The 19,915-nt window shown below is 36.3% G+C and overlaps 1 protein-coding gene and 1 pseudogene across 9 annotated transcripts in view; one reads left to right on the top strand and one right to left on the bottom strand.

Moving 5' to 3' along the window:
- UVRAG (UV radiation resistance associated) overlaps positions 1 to 19,915 on the top strand; it is a 283,373-nt gene that overhangs the window by 118,518 nt on the left and 144,940 nt on the right. For all 9 annotated transcript variants that reach the window (XM_014540397.1, XM_014540405.1, XM_014540399.1 and 6 more), the window contains one exon: positions 8,174 to 8,300. In XM_014540397.1, the coding sequence (XP_014395883.1) occupies positions 8,174 to 8,300 (127 nt within the window). The remainder of the gene's footprint in view (positions 1 to 8,173; positions 8,301 to 19,915) is intronic.
- Positions 1,814 to 3,437, bottom strand: LOC102262901 (annotated as a pseudogene).

Below are 19,915 nucleotides of genomic sequence, written 5' to 3'. Positions count from 1 at the left end.
TTAAAAGTGATTCATTGGAGATGCACATTTGACATTAACTATACTTGGAGTAAACAGATAAATAGAACACACAAACCCGTTAGAAGATACTTATGGAACATTAAGATATTTGAGCACTTGCCTTAGATGCATTAGAAAGGATCAGAACCAGATCCCACTTGGTCAGGGTTTGTTTACTGCCCTCATCAGAAATTAAAGCCAACAATCCTGGTTTTGAATGACTTGATATATTTTTGTAAATAGGCCAGTTTCTGCACATGGACCATAACACAAACACACTATACACATGCCTTCCTGTATTAGTTTAGTATTTAGAGTAACTTGTACCCTCAGTTCTTTGATTTTAGAAAACATATCCTAATTGTGTGTGTACGCTGGAGTAGTAGAGCAGATTGGCATATCTTTGTGTTCTCTGAAGAGCTGTCTTTTCTTATGTTTTCCCCCCTGTCCTCGTAGAGTTCAGTTTATATATTTTGTAGAAAAAGTCAAGTTAAGGAAATTAAACACTTACCTCTTTGTGGAAAAAGATTGCTTCCTAAGAATTTACATATTTATTTCCTCAGTGATCTAAAAACACCCTAGGGCTTCCTGATCACATTATTGACAAGAAACAAATTGCTCCTTGATTCTTTTTTCTTTAATGATAAGCCATCTATTTGACTTTTGTCCGTTTTTACAGTGGGTTGGCAGAGTAAAATGGCTTTTGTCTCCAGTAGACCCAAGCTCTTAGAAAGCAGAAACCATTTTTTATTTATCTAGAAGCACATAGTAGGCACTTCATTAAATGTTTGCTTTGTTCAGGAGAAATTGATTAGGAACATTTTATATTTCCTAGAGTTTTCCTGTCAAATAGAATAATGATAATTGGAAATAAGCTTCTCTGCTTGTTTTCTTGGCTTGAATGTTCTTAACAGCTCATGCCATCTGTTTAGAATCAGTATTTCAGAGATGAGGAAGAAAGCATTTTGGGTGAGAAATGATAGCTATAAAGTACTTTATATACAACTGCCAAAAGTCATTTTCCATGCCCATTCCTTTAACAAGGCCATACCATTACTCATCTTGCTGAGTGCCCATGATTCCTCATTGTATGCGAATCAAATAAAGATGCTGACTCTATTTTAGTGTTCTTTACCAACTTATCCCATGGCTTAGTAACTTACTCAGTTTACTTAATGGGACTTTTTTCCTTTTATAGTTTAATTGGTATATATCTTAGGACAGAGACAAGAGTTTATTAGGTGCAGCCAAATTGCTATTTCGGTAAGATTTATGTCATGGAAAATCAAGGAAGGTATATTGGTATATTATTGACACTATTGATAAACACCAGGAGAAAAGGGCACATCCATTTAAAAATGCAGTAATTGCATATGAATGCAAACATGTGTAAGCACATATATATTCATTGTGGGGGTAGGATTTCAGATTTTATCTGGAGGAAAATTCTGGCAAGGTATCTAGATTAAAAGGGAGTCTGAATAAAGTTCAAACCTTGGTTTTATAGGTTTAATTGGGAAGTATTTTTATGGAAAGATAAGTTAACAAACTATAGCAAATTAATTGTGTCTCTGGTAGATGTGTCCAAGATTTGTTTTATTAAATGAACATTCAGTAAAGTTGACTTTTTTGAAAGTATAGTTCCATCACTTTAAAAAAATAAACTTTATTATTTAGAATAGTTTTAGGTTTACAGAAAAATTGTGAAGAAAATTTCCATTTCTCCTCTTTGCCCCTCCCCCAGCTCCCCCCCCCCCCCCAATTTCTTTGTTATTACTATCTTACATTAGACCGGTACATTTGTTACAATTGTTCAATCAATATTAAGGCAGGCAATCTCTTTGGCATTTTTTACACCAAGCTTTTGGGTAGCTAGTTGGTTGCTGAGTTCTTCAGCCTTCTTAAGATTCTACTTTCCCACAGCCTGGTCTATGCTTCTCTTTTTTTTTTTTTAATTTATAACAGGAGGTTCAAACTTGTCATTGACTCCAAAATACTGAGTAAATTCCTTCCATTGGGTTTCACTTGAGAACTGTTCACTATGAGATTCTTCTTCATTCTTCAATTTACCTTTTCTGGAACATTTTCTTTTCTTTTTTTCCTTCTGAATCTTGAAGTTTTCTGTTCAGAGTGTTTATTATGTATTTCTTGAAATTTATTCCACATATGTAAGGGAATTCTACAAGGACACTCTTCATATGCATTTACAGGTGCCTTTCCTTTAGTTTATGGTCCATCTGTAGGGAAATCTGAGATAGCTGTTTCTGTAATAGTCCCATCTTTATCTTCCTGGAAATGAAGTTCAGGGTTCTCTAATTTGTCTTAATCTTCAGAATTATACTCAGTATCACTTTCATTTAGGCCAGGAGGTAGCTGCCCACTCCACGTCTTTTTTTAGGTCAGGTGCCAGCCACCTTGCAGCCATTTTAAGTGTAGGGCATAAGTTTTAATTTTAATGAAGTCCAACTTACCAGTTTTTCTTTTTCTTTTTTTTTTTTTAAATATATTTTATTGATCTTTTACAGAGAGGAAGGGAGAGAGATAGAGAGTTAGAAACATCGATGAGAGAGAAACATCGATCAGCTGCCTCCTGCACATCCCCCACCGGGGACGTGCCCGCAACCCAGGAACATGCCCTTGACCGGAATCGAACCCGGGACCTCTCAGTCCGCAGGCCGACGCTCCATCCACTGAGCCAAACCGGCTTTGGCTACCAGTTTTTCTTTTATGGATCATACATTTGGTATCCTCCTATATAATAAAAGGATAATATGCAAATTGACTAAATGGAGAACGACAGGTTGCTATGACATGCACTGACCACCAGGGAGCAGACACTCAACATAGGAGCTGACCCCTGGTGGTCAGTGCGCTCCCACAGGGGGAGCACCACTCAGCCAGAAGTCGGGCTCATAGCTGGTGAGTGCAGCGGTGGTGATGGGAGCCTTTCCTGCCTCCGCGGCAGCACTAAGGATGGCCAACTGATGGAACAAAAGCATGGATGGAGTTGTTGTGTGAACTAATATAAATTCAAAGTAAACATCATTACAAAAAAGGGTTCGGTTTTTTTTTTTTTTTTAGTTTTATTCATTTCAAACGGGCCGTAGTTTGCCCACAGGAGTGGGCCTAAGCCGTCAGTCGAACATCCCCTGAGGGCTCCCAGATTGCTGGGCTGAGGGACCCCCTTCCTCTTAGTGCACGAATGTCATGCACTGGGCCTCTAGTTGTCATGTCCAACCCTAAGGTCACCTAGATTTTCTCCAATGTTATCTTCTAGAGTTGTATAATATTTTTATGGACATCTGTAATCCATTTAAAACATTTTTCTTTATTGTTGAAAGTATTACAGATGTCCCATTTTTCTCCATTGACTCCCTCCACCCTGCATCTGCCACTCTACCCTCCCAGGCCTTTACCACACTGTTGAACTGTCCCATGATTCTGTATCTCTGGATCTATTTTGTTCATCACTTTATTTTGTTCTTTAGATTGTAATCCATTTTGAGTTCATTTTTATGAAAGGTATAAGGTCTGTATCTAAATTTTTTGTTTTGTTTTATATGTGGCTGTCCATTGGTTCTAGCACCATTTGGTGAAAAGGCGATCTTTTCTCCATTGAATTGCTTTTGTTCCTTCGTCAAAGATTAGTTGACTATACAGTGGGGCTTTGACTTACGAGCTTAATTCATTCGGAGACTGAGCTCGTTAAGGAGCTCGTTAACTCAAATTACTCTGTCAACTCAATGCAAAAAATTGGCCGAGAGACAGCTGGTATCTCAAAAAACTCGTTAGTCGGGACACTCGTAAGTCAAGGCCCCACTGTATTTTGTGTGTGCCTATTTCTGGACTCTCTATTCCATTTCATTGATTTATTTTTGTCTATATAACACTGTCTTTATTACTGTAGCTTTATCCAATGTCTTGACATTGAATAGTGTCAGTCTTCCAACTTTATTTTTCTCCTTCAGTATTGAGTTGGCTATTCTGTTTTTTGGGTGTGTTTCTTGCCTTTCTATATAAACTTTATCATCAGTTTGTTGATATCCACAAAATAATTTGCTAGGATTTCACTGAATGTATAGATCAAATTGGGAAAATTTGACATCTTAATAATACTGTTTCCTATTAATGAACATGGACAATCTCTCCATTTATTTGAATCTCTTTGATTTCTTTTATCAGACTTTTATAGTTTTCTTTATATAGATTTTGTACATTTTTTTTTAGGTTTGTACCTAAGTATTTCATTTTTTATGCTAATGTAACTGCTGTTGTGTTTTTTAATTTCAAATTCTAATGGTTTCTTGCTGTTATATAAGAAAGCAATTGACAGAAAAAGCAATTGACAGAAAAAGCAATTGACTTTTATGTATTAACCTTGTATCATGCAAACTTGCCACAATACCTAATAAGTTCCAGGAGGTTTTTTTTAAATATATTTTTGGAAGGTGGGAGCTTGATTTTGTGGAATTTTTCTGCATAGACAATCACATCACCTGTAAGCAAAGGTGATTTCATTTTTTCTTTCCTAATCTGTATAGCTTTTATTTACTTTTATTGCCTTATTGCATAACTAGTACTTCTAGTACATAATGGAGTGATGAAAGAGGACATCCTTGTCTTGTTCTCCAACTTAAAGAGAAAGCATCTGGTTTCTCACTATAAGTATGTTAGCTGTAGGGTTTTGGCAAATGTTCTTTACCAAGTTGAGGAAGTTCTCTTTTATGCCTAGTTTGCTGAGAGTCTGTATTATAAATGGGTGTTGATATTTGTCAAATATTGTTTCAGCATCTATTGATATGATTATATGATTTTTCTTTTTTAGCCAGGTTCATGTGGTAAATGCCATTAATTGATTATTGAATGTGAAACCTCCCTTGCATACCTAGAATAAATTCCATTTGCCCATGGTATATAACTCTTTTTAAAAATTTTTTCTATTGATTTCAGAGAGGAAGGGAGAGGGAGGGAGAGATAGAAACATCAATGATGAGAGAGAATCATTGATTGGCTGCCTCCTGCATGCCCCACACTGGGGGTTGAGCCTGCAACCTGGGCTTATGCCCTAAGACTCAAACCATGACCTCCAGGTCATAGGTCAATGCTCAGCCACTGAGCCATGCCAGCCGGACTGTGGTGTATAATTCTTATACATTGTTGGATTTGATTTACTATAATTTGGTTGAAGGACTTACATGTGAGATATTGATCTATAATTTTCCTTTCTAGTCATGTCTTTGTCTGGCTTTGGTATTGGGTGTTGCTGGTCCTCATCGAATGAATTAGGAAGTTCTTTTATGTTTTGGATAAGATTTTAAAGAACTAGCATTATTACTTAAATATTTTCTAAAATTCACCACTGACACTTTCTGGACCTGTGCTTTCTGTTTGGGAAGATTATTAATTATTGTTCTAAAAATATATTCATTATCTGTTTCTCCTACAGTGAGTTTTGGTAGATTGTCTTTCAATTAATTGGTCCGTTAATCTAAGTTACCAAATTGGTGGGCATAGAGTATTCGTTTAATGTCCATGGAATGAGTTGTGATGGCTCCCTTTCACTTCTCATATTAATAATTTATATCTTCTCTCTTTTTTCTTGATTAGCCTGGCTAGAGTTTTAACAGTTTTATTGACCCTTTAAAAAAAACAGCTCTTGGTTTCATGTATTTTATTATTTTCTCCATTGAATTTACTCTTTTTGGGGTTCACTAACATTTTGAATATGTAGATTTATTTCTTTTGCCTAATTTGGGAAGTTGTAACCATTATTTTAATGAGTACTTTTTTATTCCTGCCCTCTTTCTTCTTTCTTTCTGATACTTAATAACAAATGTTAGATCTTTTGGTGTAGTTCCACAGATCCTCAAGGCTCTGTTCATTTTTTACAGTTTATTTTCTCTCTGGTGTTTAGATTAGACAGTTTCTATTCTATCTTTTAGCTTAAAGATTCTTTTCCCTATTTTCTTACATCCTGCTCTTGAGTTCATTTACTGAGTTTTTTGTGTGTTATTTTCTGTTTTACCATTTCTATTTGATTCTTTATATCTTCAATTTCTTTTTACTAATACTTTCTGTTTCTTTGTCAAGATGTTCTATTTTTTTTTTTTCAGTTTTTTCAAACATGTCCTTAATTGCTAATGAAGGAAGCATTTTAATGATGGCTGCTCCCAGGTCTTTGTCAGATAATTTTGACATTCTGTCATCTTAGTATTGGCATCTATTGATTATCCTTTTTCATTTACTTTGACATCCTTCTGGTTTTGGTATGAGTGATTTTTTATTTAAACTTACACATTTTGGGTATCTATACTAATAAAAGGGTAATATGCTAATTAGACCGGGAGACCTTCCGAACGTCTTTCCAGACAAAGCCATGGTGGTGGGGCTGAGGCAGAGGTGGTTAGGGGTGATCAGGCCAGAAGGGGAGGGCAGTTGGGGGTGAGCAGGCTGGCAGGGGGGGCAATTGGGGGCAATCAGGCCGGCAAGGGGGGGCAGTTGGGAGCTATCAGGCTGGCAGGCAGAGTGATTAGGGGTGATCAGGCAGGCAGGCAGGTGAGCAGTTAGGAGCCAGTGGTCCCGGATTGTGAGAGGGATCCCAGATTGGAGAGGGTGCAGGCCGGGCTGAGGGACAGAGGGGCCCCCCCTGTGCATGAATTTTGTGCACTAGGCCACTAGTTATATTATAAGTCTCTGGATCTTATTTTAGCCTCTGTTTTACCTGGCTTCCTCTGATACCTCTCTCTCTGGTAGGGGAAGGAAAGGTGGCATCTCATTACTGCCAGGTAGGTGTAGAAGTCCAGGTTCCCAAACTGCTTCCATTGACACCCAGCTGGTGTATATGTGTATATGTGTGTGTGTGTGTGTGTGTGTGTGTGTGTGTGTGTGTGCGCCTCTGTGTGAGCACGCTCATTACTGCTGGCCAGCAGTTGGAGTTACAGCTCTCCACTAGACCTCCACTGATATTTACCTGGCTGAGAGGAGTAGGTGTAGGAGTGCCTTGATTGCCCTCACATAGCTCCCACTGATATCATGGGGATAGGGTGGCCTATTTGTGTTTCATAGTAGTGAAGTTTCTGACTCACAACTAGGCCTTCTCTAATATAACCCAGCAGAGAGGAAGAGGGTGATATTATGACTTCTGCAAGTCCAGGCTCCGCCTGTGGTGTCCACTGACACTGTAGGGGGCATGGTTGATTACTGCCTGGAAGGGATGAAAATCTCAGGTCTGAATCTGCAAGATATTAGAGCAGCGGTTGTCAACCTGTGGGTCTCGACCCCTTTGGCGGTCAAACGACTCTTTCACAGGGGTCGCCTAAGACCATCCTTCATATCAGATATTTCCATTATGGTTCATAACAGTAGCAACATTACAGTTATGAAGTAGTAACGAAAATAATTTTATGGTTGGGTCACAACATGAGGAACTGTATTTAAAGGGCCAGAAGGTTGAGAACCACTGTATTAGAGCATCTTGGTTCAGTTTGGCAAGGTTGGAAATGTACTCTTTGTTTCTATGGATTTGCCTATTCTGGACTTTTCATATCAGAGGAGTCTGTGGCATTTTTAATCTAGTTTCTTTCACTTAGCATAATGTTTTCAATGTTGTTGCATATATCAGTACTTCATTTCTTCTTATTGCCAAATAATATTCCATTGCGTAGATGTGCCACATGTTATTTCTCTATCAGTAATGGACAGTTGTATTGATTCTTCTGTGGTTGTTATAAGTAATGCTGCTATAAACATTCATATTCAGGTTTCTGTGTGGGCATGTTTTCAATTCTCTTGGGTATACATACCTAGAAGTGGGATTGCTAGGTCCTGTGGTAACTGTGTGTTTAACATTTTGAGAACTCCATTTCTTTTCTGTTATTCATTTTTCTCTTAATGTGTTGTGATGTTAGGAAAAGGTTGTGAGGTATTTTGTAGTTTCTTTTGGGTTCTTAGAAAGAACTGTCCCCAGACTTTAGATTTATTTATTCTCTTTTTCTTACATCTGTACTCTTTTCATTAAAATTATGGGTGCTTATAATTAAGTTATTCAACGGATAAGTCAGATGAGTATTAAAGTGCTTTAAGCCATTATTTATTTTGAAACATTATGAATGTATAATTATTCATAGCCATGACTTTTATATTAATAAATTTTTCTGTGCTTTTAATTATTTAGAAAAAAGAAAGTGAGTGTCTGCAATTAAATATTTTGGTGCTTCGAAATGAACTGGAAAGACAAAAGAAAGCTTTGGGACGGGAGATGGCATTACTGCATAAGCAACAAATTGCATTACAGGACAAAGGTAAGTAAAAACACCTTGCAGATTGTCTAACTCCCACATTTACATTTTTCTTTCTTCATAGGCTCAAATAGTTATCTTTTTGTAAATATGCTGATATAACTTAAAAATTTTTTTGAAGTATTTTGAAGATTCATACAGAAAAATATACAAATGTATGCACACACACTATACTTCAAAGTGAAAATACCTATGTAAGCTAAATCTTCATCAAGAAACTGCATATGAAGACCTCAGAACCTCAGAAGCTTCCTGATGCTCCCTCCATTCTGTACATCTCAGCCATACTAACTGCCACCTTGACTTGCTAGACCAAACATTGATTTTGCCTAATTTCGAACTTTATACGAATAGAATCACATAATATGTACATTTTATCTACTGTCTTTACTTCAACATTTGTTTGTAAAATTCATTTCTACCTGCATGTAATATAGTCTTTTTCTTACTGTCAGTAGTATCCCATTGTATGAATATGAATTTATTCTTGCTTTTGGCATTTTAGTAATTTCTAGGTTAGGACTATTACAGATATTACTTCCATGAATGTTATAGTACATGTTTCTTAATGAAGGTTTTTTTGTTTTTGTTTTTGTTTGTTTTTGCATTTCTGTTGGATATAAACCTAGGAGCAAGCTTTCTGAAGTGGTTGTGACAGTTTATCTCCTTTTAATCCAGCAGTATACTGTCCTATATCCTTGTCTCTTATCCTATATCCTTGTCAGCATTTGGTATTCTCTGTCTTTTGTATTTTAGCCTTCCTGGTGGATATGTTGTAGTATCTCCTCTCAGTTTTAATTTTTATTTCCCTGCAGACTAATGAACTTGAACATTATTTCATATGTTTCTTGCTGATTGGGATTCACTTGTTTGTAAAGTACCTGTTGAAGCCTTTTGCCCATTTTTTTGGGGGGGGCGGGGATTGACAATTTTTTCCATAGGAGTTCTTGATATATAATGGATATGGGTTCTTTGTTTGAAATATGCATTAAACATATATTCTTTCATTCTGTGGCTTGCTAGTTCATTTTTTAATGATACCTTTACATGAACTAAAGTTCCATTTTATCAGTCTTTTTTTTTTTTAACTTAAGGCTTTTTTGTGATCAATATAGGAAGTATTTGCCTACTTGAATGTCACAAAGATCTTTCTCTGTGTTTTCTCTTAAGTGATTTACTTTTGTACTTTTTACATGTATATCTATAATTCATCGGGGATTGATTTTTTGTGTATGATGTAAGGTAAGAGTCAAGATTCTTTTTTTTTTTTCATATAGTCAGTTGACCCATCACCATTTATTGAAAACCGTCTGTTCTCCATTGCACTGCAGTTTCACTTTTATCATAAACCTGGTGACCATATACTGGCATGTCTGGTGCATTGACCTATTTTCCCATTCTTTTGCCATCATCTCAGTGTTTTCTCTCAAGTTACAATTGATCTTGCTATCAAAGTTCTTCCACTTAGTTGTTCTTCAAGATCACCTTCTTTATTCTTGTCCTTTTGCATTTTCATATGAATGTCTGCACAGAAAAGAAAATCTTGCTAGGATTTTCCGTAGGACTACAGTGGGGCCTTGACTTACGAGTGTCCCGACTAACGAGTTTTTTGAGATACCAGCTGTCTCTCAGCCGATTTTTTGCATTGAGTTGACAGAGTAATTTGAGTTAACGAGCTCCTTAACGAGCTCGGTCTCGGAACAAATTAAACTCGTAAGTCAAGGCCCCACTGTACATTTAATATATTTATCAATACAATTGGGGGATTATAGATCATTTACAATGAGTCTTCTAAAACCAGAAAAGGGTATATGCCTTTATTAGATCTTCTTTGTAAAACACTGAAATTAACTAACTTTGGTATATGGATGTTTCCCATGATTTATTGAACTTCCTTTTTTTTGATGTTTTATGATACTATTGTAAACATCTTTAAATTTTATTTTCTACTTGTTGCTGAAATTTAGAAATAAAACTGATTTTTTCAGGGGTAATGATTTTTATTATATATGCAAAGAAAAATTCCCCAAAAGTCTTAGGGACAGATTAACAGTTGCTAGTGTTAGGGTAATGGCCCTGCAGCTGCAGCACTCACTCTGGTTATTTATATATTTACATTGTAAGTCAATTATATTTATACTTAAATCTAGTATTTAATGAATCTTGAGCCAAGTTAAAATATTTTAAAAGCAATTGAGTCCCTGATATTGATAACATGAAGGAGAAAAATGTATTTTTCACTTGCTTTTGCAGCATTGATGTAGTGTGTTTGCTAGCCAGTCGTGAAATGGTTTGCTAATATGAATATTACTAGTAACTTCTTACATATAAGACTGCTCTTTGGCACTTGATGCTTATCTAGGCACTTGGTTCTTAGCCCAAGAGCTCAGTGAGGATACCAAGTCTGTAATATATGATATTTAATCTTTGCTACTGATTTTTCTGAATGACCATAAAGGAATTACTTAACTACTGCATCTTTATACACATCTGTGCAGTAAGGATAGCAGCTCGTAACAGTGCCATAGGGATTAATTTGTGTAAACATTTGGAAGAAACCAGGTGCCTGATATGTATTTTATGTTTTTGTTTATAAAATTCATTTCAGCAGGATGATTTATTGGAAAGAACAAAAAAGATAATTTTTATTCATGCTGCCGAGTGGCCACATTACTCTGAGGGGCCTTGTTACTCCATACCCATAAGTTTCTCATTCCCATACCTCAAAGGCAGTGGCTCACAACTTGTGGTCTGCAGCAACTTCCAGCTGGGTCATGAGCTGAACTTTTCAATATTAATGTTTATTAATGTATATATTTCCATTTCTGGCAGATATTAGTAGTTTAACTTATGACATTTAATAAAAAACAGATTTCCCCTCATTAGTGTCCCAAGCTGGATAACCTTTACATTAAATAATTATATGTTGGTTTACAGGGTCTTTTGCCCTAACGTAACCCCCAAATCTTTGGGAAGCAGCAACACTTTATCTAAATTAGTTTGCTTGAAATTTGGTTTAGAAAATGGTATGAAACATTGATCTTGAGGAAATGTGTTTAGTAGAACCTAAATACATTTTATAAATGTTGATAAAATTCAAGAACTGAGGACAGTGGTGCCTGGGGAGTGATACCAACTTTTCAAATCCAGAATTCCCTAATCTTTATAGAAAGAAGCTACTTTTTAATGCAATTAATTTCTTGATAGTAACAATAACATATGTAGTTCTTTATACTTAGAAAGTGCTTGTACAAAAGTTACCATATTTGATCCTTAAAACAATCCTGAAAGCTAAGTGTGGCAAATATTGTTACTTTCATTTATATATGAGATTCTGAGATGGTAAGTGACTTGGCCAGCTACAGACAGACAGTTGGAAACCAAGTTGAGATGTAGTGTCCCCAAATTCTGTGCTTTTCTCACTGTTCCATACTACTTAAAGCCTTGCAGAATACATGTATTTGAATCCTACATAAATCCTATGAAACAGATAACTTTTATCAAGATCCTGTAATATGCCAGATATTTCACTTACAGGATATCATTTCATTCTTAAGACAGTCCTAGGGATCATAACATTTACCTTTTTTTCCTGGGGTAAAGAACTGGGACTCAGAGACATTTCCTAAGGTCACACAAATAAATAACAGGTCCAAATTCAGATTTAGATTTCTTTGATTCCAAAGTTTATCTTGTTTCTACTAAGCATAATATCATTATTCCTTTCTCTAGTATGTGTCAAGCAAATAAACTGACTGATGGTTTGCTAGTTTTCCATTTGGCCTGTGGACTAACAGGTGGAGAACTTTGTTCTGTTGTGTTCCTTTTTATTACAGGGTGGGTGAAATGAGTTTCCCAATGATTTCTTTGATTTGGTCGTATCTTAATCAAGAGGTTAGAATTAAAGATCTGCTGTTCTCTCAGTTTGTCTTTAGCTAATTCTTTCAACTTTTTTGGACATATTTCCTTTTTACAAACAAATCAAACAAAAATTTGAAATAAATAGTCAAGATTTCTTACAGCTCTGAGATTCTACTTGTCTCAGGAGGATAGGGGCAGGAAAGATGGGGATTTGTTCACCTGTTTTATGAATTTCTAGTTTTCAAAGTAAGATTCTCTGGCTCAAGTATGTCTATAGATGGCATTTGTTCACTAGAAAGCCATTTGATGGACCCACCTCTTGGAATTTTGTAACTAGCTATATTCAACTTCTATTTTACAGATTCTTTAATTCGTTTTGGTAAGCAAGCACAAAAACAAATACATTGTTTTAGTGACATTGTGTGTAAAAGATATAAGATTTCATTGCTCAGATTTGGAGAAAGCAGTTCTTCTTGGCAATTCCAGTGAATGAAAAATTTAGATTTTTTTTATCACCAAAATAAGAAATGTTTTATATTACTTTCCCAGCACTTATGATTTCTTTTTGTCATTTTATAATAAAGTTTAGTAATTAAGGTGAACTGTATATCTAGTTTGTTCTATTTAATTAGATTTTGACTTGGTCAACAACTTAGTCTGTTCTTTTAGCCTGCATCTCAAATAAAAGAAGACTCATATAGTATATTTAAATCAGTACTTAAAGTTTCTGTCAAAGGTCCCCTAGATTGTTATTTGAAGTTGTAAAGATATTTTATTAAGTATTATGTAATAGTTTTCTTCTTTTATGTCATAAGGTCACAAATTGAAAAATTACACCTCACAAATTTTATAATTCAAGATATATTTATTTGAAATGATGGTAAAATTTAAATTTTATTAGTCTCTGTGTGTATTCTGATGTTTTTAGAGCCATCTGACAGAAATTCCTAAATAGACTTCCTTAAAAATTATTAATATCTGCCTTTCAAAAATTTTTGAACCTGGGGACAATTTTCTCCTGGAATTTATGCTATTAAAGTTTCTTTACTTCCAGCTATTGGTATTGAATGCAGCTTGTGAAAGGCAGTAAAAGCCAGACAACTTGGTGGTTGTGCGAATAAATGTGGGTCCTAAGTAAACCTCAGACTTTCTTCTCAGAATGATTCATTTTTCATATATTTGTAATGATTTATTTCAGTAATGATTGATTGGATTGTAAGGAGTTCATAATTATTTATTCCAGTAATGACTTGATTAGGTTGTAGGGAAGTCAGATTATCATATTTTAATCTCCCCCCTTTGCAGTGCAAAGTATAAATGTGTAGAAATAAGCCACCTAACAAAATTTTACATTGGTTTATTATCAGTTTTTCTCTTCTTACTCCCACACACATTAGAAATGGCATTTACCAAAAACACATTTACAATTAGATGGTTGAACACAGGAGTAAAAGAGATCATTAGGCATGTAAAGGAAATGGGAAGAGCACTGAGTATGTGTGAATGTGCACATGTGCCTTCATCAGTTCTTTTATTCATCATTTATGGGACACATACAAACAACCAGGCACTCTGTAAGATGTTAGAAACAGAATAACAGGTGTACTTTAATATATGACAAAGATATGTAGAAAGTGCTATAGGGACACAGATGATGAGCATCTGAAAATCAGAATACCCAGTATAGGAGGTGATGTGGGCTAAGTCTAGAAGAGTAACTAGTAGTAGATAGCTAGGTAGGGGGAGAAGGTAAGACTTTCCAGGTAGAAGGAACAGTTTATACAGAGGCATGGGAGTAGATTAGAGAATTGCAGGTAATTCCAGTAAAGCTTCAACTAAGGATACATTTGAGTTAAGGTTCACAGGCGAGTCCAGAGAGGTAAAGAATGACCTAATTATAAAGGAAGTTTATGCTGAAGGTTTGAAGATGTTGAAATAACTTAGGCAAATTTTCAAAGACAAAAAAATAGATAGGACTGTCTTTTTTAAAAAAATACATTTTATTGATTTTTTTACAGAGAGGAAGGGAGAGGGATAGAGAGTTAGAAACATCGATGACAACCAAAGTACATGCCCTTGACCGGACTCGAACCTGGGACCCTTGAGTCCGCAGGCTGAAGCTCTATCCACTGAGCCAAACCGGTTAGGGCAGATAGGACTGTCTTGATGACAACAATATAAAATGGAAATTAGATATATATTTTAGGAAGTTCTCTTTGAGGAGTTGAGGATAGAGAATTGTCATTGAGGAAGGTATTATAGTAATCTAAGCAATACAGAATTAAAATCTAAACAGATTGGAAATGTAAAGGGAGGAGGGAGTGTATAGGTTCAAAAGATATTTAGATGGTAGACTCTACTATTAATGGCTTAGTAGATTTGAGGAGAGAGGAAGAGCGAGGTTTCAGGATAGTTTCTGATTTCTGATTTGAACAACTATTCAAGACAAATACTGGAGAAGCAGATGTTGGGGTAAAGAGAGAAAAGGGAAGAGTTAAGACTTCCAGTTTTGGATACTTAGTGGGTAAGATAGTCAATAAGAAGCCAACGGATAAATTAAATACCAGATTGTGGCAAGTACTAGAAACAAGCTTCAGTGATAAATGTAACTGTGGGGGACCATCTTTACAGAGATTACTCAGAAAAGGTTTGCTTGAGGAGCTCAGTCTTACAAAATAAAAATTTCTGGAGTACCAACAGAGGGAACCTAAGTAAAAAGGCTTGGACATAGGAAGGGCGTGAACTGTAGAATAGGAAAGAGGCCACTGTACCTGGACAGGAAGAAAGTAGTATGAGATGTGATGAGAAGGAATTTAAAATAAAATGAAGAGTATTGACTTCTTTTTAAAAAATCTTTATTGTTGAAAGTATTACATAGGTTCTCTTCCCCCCAACCCCCATTAACCTCTTCCAGCCCGCTCCTGTCCAATAATTGACTTTTCCATTGAATAGGAGGAGAAGGCTAAGAAAACGGCATAGGTACAGGTGAGTTTACATATTAGGTAGTGAGTAGGACTGTAGAAGAGTCCTACTGTGTCAGGCTAGTATGAGGTAAGATAATTAGGTATTGGATTTAGGGGAGGTTCAAGGAGTTGGGATAATGTATGGAGTAGTCATCTCCAAGAGTGGGAAAGCAAACTCATGAGGAAATTGTAGAATTTCTGGACAGTGTGCCTATTTGTGCTTTGTGGTTCTTATTTTTAAAGTAAAATCGGTCAGGCCAGTTATGTAATTTTCTCTGCCCACTTGGAGTTTCATGGGGGAAGGTTGAGATGCAATTATTGAATAAAAGTGAAATTATCCCCATTTTATAGAAGAGGAAAATGAAGTTCAGAGAAGTTGAGACTTATCTACAGCCCTTAAAGTAGCACAGGTAGAATTTTAACCCAGATCTTTCTGATTTCCTAAGTTGATGGACTTTTCAGTACAGTTCACTCCCTCCCTTAGGATCTGCCTATTGTATTTAAGCACTAAAATTAGCTCTGACCTTCATAGCTGTCGAGCCAATTGTGTAGAGTTATGAAAAGTATCATTTGCTTCTCATTGCCTGTTATAAGGAAGTATATCAGTTCTTTAGGGAGAAAAAAGTCTTCTCTTGGCACTAAATTCTGAGAGGAATTTAGCATGCAGTTTCTTATGTGCTAGATATTAAATATCATAATGAAATACAGTCAATTGCAATTTTGCAAAAGTTACAGCAAGAAATATCTATTAACCCTTGAGAAAGGCAACATCATAAATCATAGTACAAAAAAGGCATTTCTGCAGGGAGGGAAACTAAAATAGTTGAAGTATATTGCTTTTTGGTCATCTGACTTGATGTAGAAAACCCAGAAGAATGACAGTTTATTGGTTTTAACTATGATTTTGACAGGGGCTGGCCATTGGCCAGTCTGAGACCAAACTCTCTGGTGAGAGAGAGGCTCAAGAGTCTGTGTTTTGTTTTCTTGATGGGAGCAAAATTCATATTTGCTAGCTTTAGATTTACAGGAGACAGCATCGATGTTGGTTATTAAAATTGCCTGACTTGAGTTCTTGCTAAACAGAGGGTTCATCTTAGAGTGGAACATTGCTGTGCGCAGGGCCAAACATTTCAGAAAGCAGTTTTGGAACATTGTAAACAAAACATGTGCATTTGCTTTCCCTCCTCCTCAATGACCCATTGATAAGACAGTAAAGAAATGTGCATAAAGAGTAAATCTATGGTGATGGTGAAAATAAAAGAAGGTGCCATCAGAATAGCAAAGATTTTGGCACAGTTTCAAAGACACAAAGAAGATAGGATTGTATGATGAATAAACTGGAGTAGAGAGAAACTGTAGCCCAGAGCACAAATGGAAAATGCTGCTGTGGGGGTTTCTGGTAGAGCTCTCAGAGACCTCAACGTGGAATTGAGGAGGAATGGTGAGCAGTAATTTGGGAAGCTGGGCCTACTGCCCCATTCTCTTTCCTCTAGGAATTTAGACTAACTTCCTATAACATTTGCTCCAATTGCTTTCTAAACATAATGGATTCTTGACCTGGTTAGGTCCCATGGTGTGAATGTTTGGCGTAGAAAGGTGGAGCAGAGCCTAATTCTAGACTTTTACAATCTATCCAGAGGGAAAACATGAAAGGCAGCTCTACTTAGGACTGAAATACCCTAAATTTATACAATCCCAAAGTCAAGTTCTCTTATTTGACAGTTGTAATGATTTAAAGTAAAGGTACTACCTTCTCTCAACATATGTACTCTGAAAGAAAGCCTAATTGTCAATAGGACCTGCCTGCTTACACTGAGCTGGCACTCAGGGGTAAAGCCTTTTATATAAATAAATCTTTATAGTGTCAAAGAAAACCTATACTAATTACATATGCTAAGCAATCTAATCATGTGTTAATGGGTTTGAAGGAAAAAATAAGGGTCGTCATGTATTTGAGGAAAACAGTATGAAGGAGATCAAATTGAACAAACAGAGTAGCTGACCCAAGAGAAAATATAAAGAACAGAGAAGAGCTTTAAAAGCCTCAAATTAACATCCTCAGATTTGATTTCCAGCTTCTGCATAGGATGTAGAAAGATGGGAGGAGCTTCCCTTCCACCCTAAATGATGTACAAAATTGCTACTCTTCTTGAATCTCTCAGAGAATCAAGATTGCTGGGCAACCAAGTTACCTGATATGTATGTAAAGACCAGCATCTCCAAGGAGAGGCAGATGTGAGGACTGACTCACCACTGGTAGAGCATGGGAGGAAGTTGGGGTCACCATATAAAAGGCAAAATAATTCAACTACAGTTCTTAACAAATTGCTGATCACTATTGTGGGCTGCTATGATACTATAGCAGATACAAGGCAATTCACACCTGCTCACAGTTTATTCTGCATGGACCTAACTCAGATGTTCACAAGAAAGCTTGGAGGCAGGGCAGAAAATCGTGGAAAGCCTCCCTTGGTGGTGTGGGTCTAGAGGAGGGAAGTGGATGTTGTTGCAAGAAAGTCATACCCTTCTTCCTTCAGAACAAAAGCATTGAGCCTCTGGGGAAGGGCCTGCAAATCCTGTAGTCTCCAGGGCATAGGTGAAAACCTATTGTGACTGGAGGAAGAAAAAGGAAAAATCACTGTCCTTGGGGATGGGGCAGGAAACTGTGTTAGGAAATCTGTCCATAGGGGAAGGAGAGTATTACTGAGAAAGCCCTACCTTGATAACATAGGGACACAGGGTAAGCCTGGCTTAATCAGGACAGCAGAGAAACTCCCGACCCAACTTCCCAGCCAGGCTAGAAAGCACAAAATAAGCTACAGTAGTTAACCACTTGAGGAGAGGCAAGAGCATGGTGAGACACCCTTATTTAGGTACAGGGAATACCTAAATCTGAGCAGCATCATTGAAAAAAACCCTGCAGCACACCATCCCCTCCACCACCACCACCTTCAAAAGGAAAAGTTAGAAGAAATTTGAAGGTTGTGATACACTGAAGGTAACCATGGCAACAACAAAACCCAAATACAGCTCAGTACCAGACTTTATTGACTTAACCCCCAAATTAAAAGTAGAAGAAGAAGCATACCATTTTCTTTGTTGCTCTGCAATTGGTGTTCAGGATTCAATCAAAAGTTTTGAGACAAGAAAAGCAAAACAAAAAACCATCACCCATCACCACCACCACTACCATCACCACTAACAAAACGTCAAGAGAAGAAATTAACAGAAAGAGACTCAGAAATGACTCAGATGTTGGGACTATCAGAGAGGGAATTTAAAATGACTATGATTAATGTGCTTCAGCTTTTGTGGAAAGGTGGATAGCATATACAAACATATGGTAAGTTTCAGCTGAGAGATGGAAACTATAAGAAACAGTCTAATGGACATGCTATAAATAAAAACACACAGTACCAGAGATAAAGAATGCCTTTGACAGACTCATCAGTAGATGATACAACTGAGGAAAGAATCATTGAACTTGAAGATAGGTCATAGAAATTACCCAAACTGAAGCTCAAAGAGACTCCTTCAGATAAAACTAAGATAATTCATTATCAGAAAAGAAGACAAATGTAAAACTTTAGACCAAAAAAAAAGATAATTCATTATCGGCACTCCTACACCCCAGAAATGTTAAAGGAATAGGATACCAGACAAAGACATGGCTCTACATAAAAACTGGAAATGGTTGAAATGAAGATATTATAAAGGCATTTTTTTCTGATTTTTCATTGCTCTAAAAGACAATTGATTTTTAAAAAAATGTACAAATAGCAATGTTTTGGGGTTTATAACATGCATAAAGTAAGATGTATGAAGAATTTGAACAGTGGGGAAGGTAAGAATTAGGAGTGTACTATTTTTGGGTTTTTACACTGTACACAAATGGTATAATATTATTTGAAGGTAGACTTTATTAATTAAAATTCTATGTTGTAAACTCTGGGGCAACTACAAAAAAAAATCAAAATGGAGGTAAAAATAAGCCAAAAGGAACAAAAAGGGAATCATTAAAAAAAGGAAAAAAAAGACTCAATTCAAAAGCATAAAAAAATCAGGATAAAGGAACAAAGAATAGATGGAATATATAGAAAATAACTTGCAAAATGGTAAACTTTAAACATATCAATGATTATATTAAGTGTAAATGGTCTAAATCAGGGGTGGGCAAACTTTTTGACTCGAGGGCCACAATGGGTTCTTAAACTGGACCGGAGGGCCGGAACAAAAGCATGGATGGAGTGTTTGTGTGAACTAATATAAATTCAAAGTAAACATCATTACATAAAAGGGTACGGTCTTTTTTTTTTAGTTTTATTCATTTCAAACGGGCCGGATCCGGCCCGTGGGCCGTAGTTTGCCCACGGCTGGTCTAAATACTGCAATTAAAAATTAGAGATTGTTTAAATTTTATATAAAAAAAGGCCTAACTAAATGCTATCTGCAAGAAAACCACTTTTAATATAAAGATATAGATTAAAGGTAAATATGGAAATAGTATGCCATGCAAATACTAATCAAAAGAAGGCTGGAGTGGCTATATATGGAGTGGGGCAAAAGTAGTTTCACAGTTGTGAGTATGTGAAACACAGTTTATTCTTATTTAAAAAATATATTTTTATTGATTTCAGAGAGTAAGGGAGAGGAAGAAAGAGATAGAAACATCAATTATGAGAGAGAATCATTGATTGACTGCCTCCTGCATACACTCCCCTCCCCCCCCCTCCCCCATTGGGGATCAAGCCCACAACCTGGGCATGTGCCCTGACCGGGAATTGAACTGTAATG

The sequence above is a fragment of the Myotis brandtii genome, unplaced genomic scaffold, assembly GCF_000412655.1.
Source record: "Myotis brandtii unplaced genomic scaffold, ASM41265v1 scaffold244, whole genome shotgun sequence".
Classification (NCBI taxonomy): Eukaryota; Metazoa; Chordata; class Mammalia; order Chiroptera; family Vespertilionidae; genus Myotis; species Myotis brandtii.
Note: the sequence above shows the minus strand (reverse complement) of the source record. Positions and strands in the feature narration are given on the sequence as shown.